The 11230-nt window shown below is 39.8% G+C and overlaps 1 protein-coding gene across 2 annotated transcripts; it reads left to right on the top strand.

Annotated features, from left to right (window-relative positions):
- Positions 1 to 43: 43 nt before the first annotated feature.
- sfi1 (SFI1 centrin binding protein) lies at positions 44 to 11150 on the top strand. 2 transcript variants are annotated; one of them, XM_042407367.1, is made up of 31 exons: positions 44 to 686; positions 779 to 850; positions 2293 to 2403; positions 2506 to 2600; positions 2715 to 2832; positions 2924 to 3026; positions 3157 to 3313; positions 3695 to 3856; positions 3966 to 4036; positions 4124 to 4216; positions 4322 to 4419; positions 4605 to 4671; positions 5265 to 5395; positions 5488 to 5569; positions 5649 to 5827; positions 5910 to 5985; positions 6271 to 6366; positions 6449 to 6525; positions 6625 to 6727; positions 6826 to 6922; positions 7473 to 7633; positions 7725 to 7799; positions 8204 to 8278; positions 8389 to 8565; positions 8664 to 8869; positions 8983 to 9051; positions 9219 to 9483; positions 9574 to 9649; positions 9768 to 9876; positions 9960 to 10059; positions 10707 to 11150. In XM_042407367.1, the coding sequence occupies exons 1-31, from the start codon at positions 490 to 492 to the stop codon at positions 10878 to 10880; spliced, it is 3672 nt and encodes a 1223-aa protein (XP_042263301.1). In that variant the 5' UTR covers positions 44 to 489; the 3' UTR covers positions 10881 to 11150. The 2 variants fall into 2 exon arrangements, with proteins under 2 accessions (XP_042263301.1, XP_042263300.1); XM_042407366.1 differs by having other exon boundaries at positions 9565 to 9649.
- Positions 11151 to 11230: the final 80 nt, after the last annotated feature.

The following is an 11230-nucleotide window of genomic DNA, read 5'->3' as shown; positions in this document are numbered from 1 at the left end:
CATTGCGCATAGCCGTTTCTCTGAAAGGACCCTGGTGCTGAGTGCGTTGACCAACAGTTCACCGCTCAGTTATAGTAAACGTCTCACAATTCAAATTTAATTTAATAGAGGGAAAGGTCTTTAATCATCGTCTCGGGGTCAACATTTAAAAACTATGAAACAGCGTTAAAAAAAAAGTCAGATAGACACATTTGATACCCGCGACCTGTACTTCGGCGATGTCTGTTGCCGTTGACAACTGGAAATCTAGAACAACCGTAAGCGTCACTCCATGCGTCATACGCGCGTTCACGTGACGAGAAACAACAAACGCGCGGTACTTCAATCCAAACAGTTTCTCCACGTATATGAAAAACTGTTATTTTGGTAAATACATAGGACGTAAACATTTAGTACAGCATCCTAATGTCTTCTCGGGCTTCGTTGTCTTAATTAAAAAGTGACGCTGTGGACTTACAGTCCTGTATAGCAGCTGATTGCTTCGATATCATGCAAAGAAACACCAAAAAGACAGATTTATTAAGAGCTATACCAAGATGTGTCACATCTGGAGGTGAAACCCATAGATATAGAAACTATATCTATGCTGAAACCAAACCAATCCGCACAGGTAACACCAGAAAGATACCTTATAGAGTTGGATACAGTTGGAACAAAGGTGGAAGACTCAAGGAACTGCGAATAAGGTGCGAAGTTTGTTGCTATTCAATTTACTGTACTTACAGCTTACTTTAGTTTTGTCTTTTTCTCTATTGTCTGACTTGTTCAACCACTGCAGGCACCTAGCAAGGAAGTTCCTGAAGATATGGATGCAGAATACCTTTGGCAGAATCCTTCCTCATCAAGCCAAGTAACAAACCTTTACAAAGTATTTTTGAAGCAAAATGTGTTCGGTAATTCTCAGTGGTGGAAAGTCATAAGTAGATTTACTCAAGTACTGTACTTAAGTACAATTTTGAGGTACTTGTACTTTACTTGAGTATTTACATTTTCTCCTACTTTATACTTCTACTCCACTACATTTCAGAGGGAAATGTTGTACTTTATACTACATTTATCTGACAGTTTTCAGTGACAAATTCAGCAGCACATACAATTAGACAAAGCCATGCTTGATCTATACTTCGGTCTATAATCTATTCTTAGATGTGGCCTGAACTTCAGAGACATGAGAAGACTTAATACTTTGTTATGTACACTTATGCTCTGGCAACTGCCACACAAAACATTTTTCAATGTGTTTTCTCCCAGAAAATCCCCATATCTTATAAATTAATCGGAGAACTTAAATACTTTTTTTAGCTCCAAGTTAACATAAATCAATTCATGTCCATCCGTTTCATCTTCCAGCGCGCAAAAGAAATCCACTAATGTTGTAGGCTAAGATTAAAACGGCAGTTCCCAAACTACACATGAAATCAGTGTGTAGTTGTTGTCATGTTTCAGATGTCTATGAGTTGTTAGCCACTCTAAACTTTGTTTCAAATACATAAAACCCAAAGAGGTAAAACTCCAATATTTCACAAAAACACAAAGATGAGTGAAATGAATCCAAATGTATGTCGCAGACCTTTGTTTTTTTCTTCTTTCCAACACAGATTATCATCTCACAGTCACTCAGATTTATCTTGTAGCTCTTATAATAACAATAAAATGCTGCTTATTCACTGATTCAGCAGCATTAATAAGGTACTTTATTCAACATATTTAATATAGCTGATTTTATCTTACTTTTAATACTTTAAGTAAATTTGCCTGATAATACTTTTGCACTTTTAAGTAGGATTTTAAATGCAGGACCTTTACTTGTAATGGAGTATTTTCACATTGTGGTGAGGACTGAACAATTAATCACAGTTTTATTGAAATCGTAATATGACCTACTGCAATTTTCAAATCACTTGAGGCACAATATTTGTTAAAGGCGAAATGTGGGTCAAAATACCATTTTAAATGAAATATTGTACTGCAGAGACATCCTGGCCTCACACATTGTATACTACAGACTAAAGAAACATCTTTGTTTGGTACAGATCCCCGCAAAAATCACACCATAATCATTTTAATTTGTTTTTCAATTGAAATGAGAATAATGATGTAAAAATGATCATTCTCTATAATATCGCAAATCATAATCGCAATTAGACATTTTTACAAAATCGTTCAGCCCTGATTGTGGTATTTCTACATTTAATTAAGTAAAGGATTTGGGTACTTCTTCCAACAATGTTAATTCTTAATGTCACTCTTGGGCCTCAGTTTTCTCATTCAGAGGAATATTGCATGTTGCAGGTCCCACTACGACAGCGTGGTCCTGCGAAGAGCCTTTAAAGGATGGAGAGACGAGTGGTGGACGTCCAGGAGGGAGTGGAGTCTTCAAATGAGGGCAGAGTGTCACTACAGGTCAGCGCACAAGATGTTTCGGAGGAGCATGACAGTCTTGTACCTCAGCAAGTTGGTCACAGGTTGTGATTGTGTGTGCTAACAATGTTGTCTGTGTTTTAGGTATTACTTGTATTACTTGACATTCCAAAGCTGGCAAAAGTTTACGTCTTTGCAGAGGGAACAGAAGAGAAAAATCCAAAATGCTCAATCATTTGGTATGATTTTGACATATATAGTATGATGACAATATATATCTTAATCAAGCCTCATGTTCAGTCAGATATCACAGGCAGCTACCATTTTATTAACCAGTTTGTTTTCTTCACCAGCTGACAGGCAACGGATGCGTCTGGTTTGGGACAGGTGGGAGGTTTTCACAGAGATGAGGCGAATGAAAAACAGAATGCTTGATTCAGCTCTTGAGCAGAACAAACTCACAACTCTGCGGTAAGATTATTATATTTTCCGAGCAAACCTACACTAGTGATGTTTAGCAGGTTTTCAGTTTTACCGCCGTTGTGGTTTTTCACCTGTGCAGTTCAGCGTGGAGTTTGTGGCAGATTAGGTTGCAGCAGCATCGAGACATTCATACTCTGGAGGACCGAGCCCTGAAACAGTGGGCGCTGAATTCACAGAGCAGGGTAAAGATGCAATCCAACGCACTCATGAATCACATACTGTCAACGTTATTTTCCAAGTCATGATGAATCTCTGTAGTATTTACTTTTGAGTTTTGTGTGGTGACGTGTGCCCTGCTTCTTTTTGTCAAAGGCTTGGCTTCAGTGGAAAGAAATGCACGCAGCAGCTTGTTGCCAGAGAGAGAAAGAATCCAAAGCTTCACTTCACTTCATCCTCAGGCTGAAAAGAAAAACACTGCATCAGTGGATAAGTTACGCGTCCAGTCGCCAAATCAAGAAACAGTCACAAGGTCATTATAAATTACCTCACCTGGCTTCATTTAATATTAGCGCTGCAACAATTAGTTGATTAGTTGTAATTTTAAGCAAAAAAAAAATCATATATTATAGTTCCAGGTTCACAAATGCACTCAAATGTAAGAATTTGCTGCATTTCTGAGTCTTCCATTATAGTAAACTGAATATTTGTGGTTTTGGACTGACAAAACAAGACATTTCAAAATGTCACATGGGGCTTTAGGAAATTGTAATGGCCATTTTCCACTGTTTTCTGATGTTTCATAGACCAAACGATTGCTTAATATAAACCACATACCATAATACTTATTCAAATGAGTATTTTTTTAAGCTTTATTACTCAGCTTTCCTTTACAATTTAATCTCTTTTTCAGCTGTGGCTAAGCGTGCTACCGATCTCCACCTGATGAGGAAGTGTTGGAGTAAATGGTGCAGCGCGTTGCATCGCAAATGGAGCGAGGAGGAGCGTTCGCAAGCTGCAGGACATTTGGCCAGACGGAGCACTCAGCGCAGAGCACTGCAGCACTGGAGAGCTTGTATCCTAAATCACATGTAAAACAAACATATTTCCTGTTTTCACACCAACCGAAGCGTCACACATTGAATCATCAGAACCAGATGTTTGATTCTTGAGCTCGTCAGTAGATGTGACGTCGTGCAGAGAAGAAGCTGAAAGAAACCAGAGTGCGAGTCAACACCACCACCGTCATCTACTGGTGAGATCCAAAAAAAATGAAGCAACTGCGAATAAGTATAGAGTGCGATCGTTTCATGTATTGATCACTGTGTATTTTTTGCTGCAGCGTGCTGGAGTGCAGGGACTGTCTCTGAACGTATGCTGGAACAAAGCACAGCGACTGAACAACAACGTGGCTGTCCAGCATTGTCACCAAACTGTAAAGGAATATAATTGTTATTATTATTATTATTGTTATTATCCTAAATTTACATTACCAGTAAAATACTTGTAAGTTTTTAAAGTGTTTTTGTGTTTTTCATAGATGATAAGTAAGTACTGGAAGCTGTGGCAGGAGCGTCTCGAGGAGGCTGAAGACAAAAGTTTTCAACCACTGACAGAAAAGGCAGCGACAAACTACAGGTGCTTTTATTTACTTTTATCAATCTCTGGCATTATGTACATTTTTCCTCGAGTTAACAGTATTCATTTGTATTTAATGTAGCATCTAAACTTTCAAACTTGTCACTACTATTTCATTGAAAGTCATTCCTGTGTGCATAATTTGAATTAAAATTGTGATCGGGATTGTTTTTTTCTCTTGGCAGCACGTCCCTGTTAAGCAGCTGTTTTTGCCAGTGGAGGGAGAAACTTGCTGAACAGAGACACATGCAGGTATTTTTAATAGGACACACACAGTATTCTCAGGTCCAATACAAGAGCAATACTCACAGAACAGGCATAAAAACACATTTCTATAGATTAGAGGGACTTGATGACCGTGTGTTTTTCTTTTTACTCACTCAAATTTAGCTTGAAATGCTTTAGCTTTAAAAAGATCCCCTCCACACACATCTGATGTGGTTTTTCCACATAAAAGTTCAACAAGTTTCCACATATTCTCTATTGTATTGGCACATATTGACTCTTGTGTAATACTGGATCATGATTGGCTCCAAACTAGTTGTGATGTCACATATGATCATAGGTACACGCCTGTAACTCATTTAAGGTGAGTGCTGAAACTTTCCACTTTTATCAGATGAATGTGAAAAACAGCCTCTAGTGAAGCTCAAACATCCAACTGAAGGAACAAGAAGAAAAACACATTTTTGAGTTCAAGGGGAATTTAATAATTCCCTTCATAGTTTTCTCATGGCTGATACTGAAGTATGTGATCACATCAGTGATATTTTGTGTCTGTGTGATATTACATTTATATACATACAGTTTAATTGGATCCTCAAAAAGATTGCACTTTTGTGCAGGAGTTGCAGCATCGTGCAGACGTTTGGTTCGCAGAGCGCATGTTGCCTCGCTGCTTCAACTCATGGGTTGGGTTCACTCTGCAGAGAAGGCTGCATAAACAGAGGAGACACAAGGCAGAAGTCTATAATCAGTGAGTGATCATTTTCTTCTCCCACACTTGTTTTCATGTTGTAATTTAACTCACAAACCACTACATGATGTGTTTATTCACTGTGTTGACAGGCAGCGTCAGTACAGTTGTGTGTTTTATACCTGGTGGGGGCAGTCAGAGAAACACAAGGAGGAGATGCTCTCCGAGCGAATGGTACGCCGGCCTCAAATGTAAATGCGAACTTTGTGGTGATTATTGTATAAGATGCTGACAGACAGCTCGCTGTTATCAGGCCATTCTTCATGAGGAGCGAGGCCACACGCAGAGAGCCTGGACTCGCTGGAGGCAACGCGCAGAGCAGCAGATCAACGAGGAGGAGAAAGAGAAGGCGTCGGACCGTCTGTATCTGCACAGGCTTCTTCACAAGACAGTGACGCAGTGGAAGGACAACAGCACCGAGATACGAGACAGGTGAACTTAGTGCCGCTGAAGAGTTTGACTATAAACGGTGAGATCTCTGTTCTGTTAGCTAACAGATTCGTTTGTTTGTCAGGAGGAACAGAGAGCAGCGAGCTGGTCGTCAGGGAGACCTGTGCTGCATGAGATGGGCTGTGGATAGATGGAAAAAGGTGCTTTTTGTAGTTTTTGTCTTGTCCGGTCTGTACATCGTCTGTTCATGCGCTGCAGCAAGATCGAAACTGAGCCATTTAGATCTGGAAACTTGTATCTTAAACTTGTATCTTAGATGTTTTGCAGCGTCTAAATGAGAACTCTCCTCCTTTGGTTAATTTGTTCAATATTACAAGAACTGCTCACGCATCTCATTTAAACGCTCATCACAGGCATTTTCAAGAAAGCCAAGGACAGTTAGGTTCAGGTCTGTGTGTGTTGGTGACTCTTGTGTGTTTAATCAGTTTGTTCAGAGCCAGAGAAAGAAGAGAAGCAGGCTGGAGCAGATGCAGCGTTACCATGAAATTAAACTTCTCAAAGACGCATTTGTGGCCTGGAAGGTAAATCAGTATCAATAACTGCCAATATGATCACATGATTTCATAAGTTTGGAGTGACAAAGATAATGTTAAAACTCCTCAGAAACACCACCTACAGATGTCTCAGATCTATGGTCATGCAGAGGAGCTTCACAGACAGCACACACAGCATTTCCTCAGGTATTTAACACAAAATTGTACAAAATTTCAAATCAGAAATCAAATTAGAAACTGCTGTTGTACGTCAGCATCATCAATTTCAGTCACATTTCTCCACAGGAAGCTTCTGTATGTGTGGAGGGAGAACGCAGCGCTGCTGGTGGAGGTCCGGCTCATGGAGCAACAAGCACAGAATCACTTTCATCACTTCCTTCGACTTAAGGTTATAAAGCAGTCAGACGCCCTTGTCAGCAAAACAATCACGGTTATTCCTTTACCAGAACCGCTGCTCATTCTTTACTTTGCACTGAAACGTTCAAGGTGTTCCTCGCTTGGAGAGAAGAAACAACACATGCAGTGTCAAAGCGCCACCAGCAGAGGGAAGCACTCAGCAGGGCTCAGAGGTCCATAAATCAAGGTAACAAAAGAATGTGTTACAGTGATCACTTGATGTGTGTGTGTGTGGTTTGAAATCCATGTCAGTATTTATTTTCTGTAAATAGACTTAATTGTATTTAAGGGAATGTCACTTCCCTACATCGCTGAACAGGACATGCAGGTAAATGGTAATAAAAACTGTTAACTGTAGTTTAATTTGCTCTCATTCTCCCTGTTTACAACCAATCGTTAGGAAACCTAAATGACATAGACCAGAGATTGGTTTTTCCCACACTTTATTATAAATTAAGTTTGAATTTTGATGTTTTTGTTAATATAAATCACAAGAAAACCTCATTTTCTTTCTTTCTTCCTTTACTTTCTTCAAAAATAAGTATCCGTCTTTTTAAACTTTACTAGAATGTTGCAGACAAATGTGAAGAATTATCAACTGTGTCTGTTGTATCAATGTTTCCATAGTATTTGCACATGTGTCCTTGCCACTGATTTTACAACTACTATATTAATGATATGGCAGACTTCTACTATAAATATTAGGAATGTGTACCTAACTTGATCTCTGTATTCAGTGTGGCTGCTGCGGTCTTTTCAACAATGGAGGAGGAAAACCAGAGCGGCTCGGAGGGAGAGGATGTGCATGGAAAAAGCTAGAAAGCACCATGACTCCAAACTGCTTTCTAAAGCGCTGAGAGCGTGGAACAAACATCACTATCAGTGCCGAAAACATAAGGTTGATACTTTATCATCCTGTCACTGCTATAAAAAGCAATATCATTGGCTTCTTCCTATCCCATGAATACTTGACAGTGTTTATTTCGTAGGTGATGAAACGACAAGGAATCTTGTTGCTGAGACTTAAGCTGTGCCAGACCTACTTTGAACAGTGGAAAATGAAGGTTTGTTAATGTTCTTTTTTTATGCACTGAACTCTTAAAGCAGCACATACATATAAAGAGTTTACTTAACTACTGAGTCCATACAAACAGTTGTATTCTTCTGTTGCTCTTGAAAAAATAACCCTGATGCATTATTAAAATTGTTCTTGTTTAAATTTTTCTCTCAACTTTAAGGAAGCACAATATTAAATTGATGGAATACACCTTTAAAATACAGCCCGAGGGAGAAGGAAAAGGAGGGAAATTGGCCCTGTTTTATTTGTATGATGTTATTTGTGGTGACGGCTAATTGTTCTGCTTCCTGTATGGAGAATTAGTATGCGTAAATATTGAGGTCAGATGGATTATATGTGGTTTGATTTAGCGCAGTTGTAAACTGGCTGCGGTTTACTTCCTGCTAACAGCTGCAGCACAGATGGAGAGAATCTAAGCAGACGGAGCGAGCGCTTTGGCACTGGTCCCTCACTCTCCAAGCCAAGGTAACACCAGCCTGCACAATCTTCTCTCACTAGAAAATTGAGCACTGACTGTAGAATTGGTGCTTACGGGGTTTAATGGGTCTTGATGTTGTTTTGTGAACCTGTTGCAGGTGTTGTATGGATGGAGGCTGTGGGTCACAGAGCAGCGCAGGAAGCAAGAGCAAGCAGCCAGAGCCGCACAGGTCTACAGAGACCAGCTGCTGAGGGAGGGCGTGACATGCATCCTCACATATGCCGCTCACATGAGCGATCTCACAACGAGCCTAACGCAACACAGCCAAGAACAAGTGGGTTTATGTGTGTGTGTGTGTGTTCAGGAAATTTCATGTCATTTCAGACTTTAAAATTTGAGTATCATCTCTTCAACGCTGCCTGTGCCTTGCAGAGATCACGACATATTCAGAGGGTGGTTAAGCGTTGTGCCATGCGGTGGAAGCAGCGAGCCCTGTGTAAACCAGGCAGAGGGCAGGAAGTCAAAGGGCAACCACAGAAAAAGAGTGTGACCTTCTGTTTGCCTGCACCTGAATTGAAGAGAGTTTCCCTGTCTGACTCAGTGGGGCAGGAAGCTGGAGATGCAGCACTTAGCAAGTTGTGAGTGTGTTTGTCGGTCTGAGTCTGCAACAGGATGTGAATCTGTGTTCAACACATGCGCTCATTTGTACAATTTGTCTTTTATCCTTTTTTTTTTGTTGTTGTTGTTGCAGGCTTCCAACCCGTCTGCCGAGACGTCAGCCACTTCGCTATGAGGAACTGTTTGGTTCCCCACTGAAAGAGTTAGAGCATAAAAAATTATAGATAACCAAATATACATTACATTATTTAAAAATATCAGACATGTATTTCATATTAGAAATCGTCTGGAAATTAAACATTGTGCTAAAAATCTTTCTCACTCAGCAGAAAGCACTGACAAAACCCCTTTCTTTTTCTTTTTTTCTAGCACCCAAAAGGAGTCTGCCGTCACCGGTGCTAAAACAGCTCCACAACCCTCAGAGGTCAATCCTTCACAGGACCGCCACCTCGCAGACTTGTCCTGCCTCCATCCTGCTTCAGTCCCTTTCACCTCTACACATCAGAGCACCATCACTCCCACTGCGTCACCTTCTGAACCTCACATGTCTGCACTGGACTCCCCTCTGGGAACCCAAGGCCAAGATCTTCTTTTACCACCTTCTGCTTTCATGACCATAGGGACTCAAAATACGGTAATTATCACTTATTTTTACTTTGACAGACATCAAGATGCAAGACATAATTGTAAGCTAAGGTTTTGTTTTTTTTCCAAGTTGGGTAAGGCCAGCAGCTCAGCTCCTGGAGATGCTCCACTTGTATTTGGACCCCCTGTTAAACATCTCTCATCAGTATATACAGGTATGGTAGCTTCACTTTTATTTCCCAGTTATTTTATTTATTGTTTAGTCTTTAATAATTTTTGTGCCAAACTTCACAAACGCCATTGTGAAAACAGCTCTTATGGTTCTTCTTCAAGCATCCAGTGAAGAAACTGAGGGAGAAGATCCACTTTCATCTCTGACAAGGGAACTGCTGAACATTCAGCTGGAAATGAAGAGTTTCCAACAGGACAGGAAGCAACTCAGGTAAGAAATCTCATTATTTTAGCAATGTTGTACATGTTGTTTATACAGTGGATGATGATGTTTGACTGTGTGTGTCTTTTCAGGGCATGGCAAAGACTGAAAGAAGTATTACAAAGTTGGCTGCAGACCAGCGGAAAGGACGAACAAACAGAAAAAGGTGCTATTTGTCAAGAGTTGAAGGAGGTAAGAAGTAATGATAAGTTTGCCACGGTTAATGCTGAACATTTAACAACACCACTGATAAACATTTGCATGTGTACCTAAATTTGTAGTTTACATTATAGTAATAATTTACTTAAGTAATAAGTGCAACTTGAGAAAGATAGATAGATAGATAGATAGATAGATAGATAGATAGATAGATAGATAGATAGATAATTGCCCCACCGGTCATTCAGTAAGTTCAGTATCACTTCATTATTTATGAAAGGGTAAGGCCCTTGTAACTATAACTACCTATAACTAACAAATAAAAATAAATAATAAGGAAACAACACACTTTGACTGGGTGGAAAAAGCAGCTAGAATGTATACATTTTAACTGTATGATGAATGGAAACACATATAACTGTCCAGGTTTCCTAAATCACAGAGAGAGACAAGGCACCTCTGATAATGGGTGAAGTTTCTCAAAGTAACTTCTCAGGTCACTTACAGTGATGGCTTAAGTTTTGCATGCATTCTTCTGAGGCCTCGTTTAAACAATAAATCAGCAGCTGCAGAAAGTAAGCTATCAGAGGTTACATAATGGGAAAAAAGTCACTGACACAGTGTTTTTTTTTCTGTGCTGTTGGATACTGAGTCACAGTTGATGTTTTTGACGTTGACAGTTGGAGGAGCGCATCGAGAGACTGTCTACTGAACTGGCAAAACGGAAGCCAACAATGCTGCTACACACAGAAAGGATCCAACATTTACAGACTGTCATTCACACTTCAGGAGTTTCTCTTCTCTATCAAGAATCAGAAGAGATAGAAACAGATCACTGTGTGTTTACAACATGACAGGAAGCAGTGGAGTTGTTGCACCTGCTGATTGTTTGGACTGTTGTTCATCTGCCCAGATCGCATAAAGACTGACTTTGACAATTGAATGAGAAACATTTTGCTATAAGCTCTCTTGTTTTCTTAAGATTGAAAGTTTATATCTTTACTGCACTCAGATTGTGAGGAAACAATCGATATCTTAATGTTTCAGGACATGGCATTCATAATTGTCAAATATTTTGATATGACTCAGGAAATCCAGAAAGATTAAAGTCAAGTTAAATCACCCTCCAGCGCCTCATCTACACTTTAAATCTAGGAAAACGTTGGAAAGGGGTCGTCCTTGTGACAGATGGTGCGTGCTAAAT

This window comes from Thunnus maccoyii, chromosome 3 (assembly GCF_910596095.1).
Source record: "Thunnus maccoyii chromosome 3, fThuMac1.1, whole genome shotgun sequence".
In the NCBI taxonomy this organism is placed as follows: Eukaryota; Metazoa; Chordata; class Actinopteri; order Scombriformes; family Scombridae; genus Thunnus; species Thunnus maccoyii.
The sequence above is the reverse complement of the archived record's forward strand: the minus strand, read 5'-3'. Positions and strand labels throughout refer to the sequence as shown.

Bases quoted from the DNA above. Each gene is read 5' to 3' on its own strand.
- sfi1 (XM_042407366.1), top strand. From the start codon at position 490: ATGCAAAGAAACACCAAAAAGACAGATTTATTAAGAGCTATACCAAGA. The intron at 687-778 runs GTGCGAAGTTTG...CAACCACTGCAG, and splicing joins CTCAAGGAACTGCGAATAAG to GCACCTAGCAAGGAAGTTCC. The intron at 6,526-6,624 runs GTATTTAACACA...ATTTCTCCACAG, and splicing joins CACACACAGCATTTCCTCAG to GAAGCTTCTGTATGTGTGGA.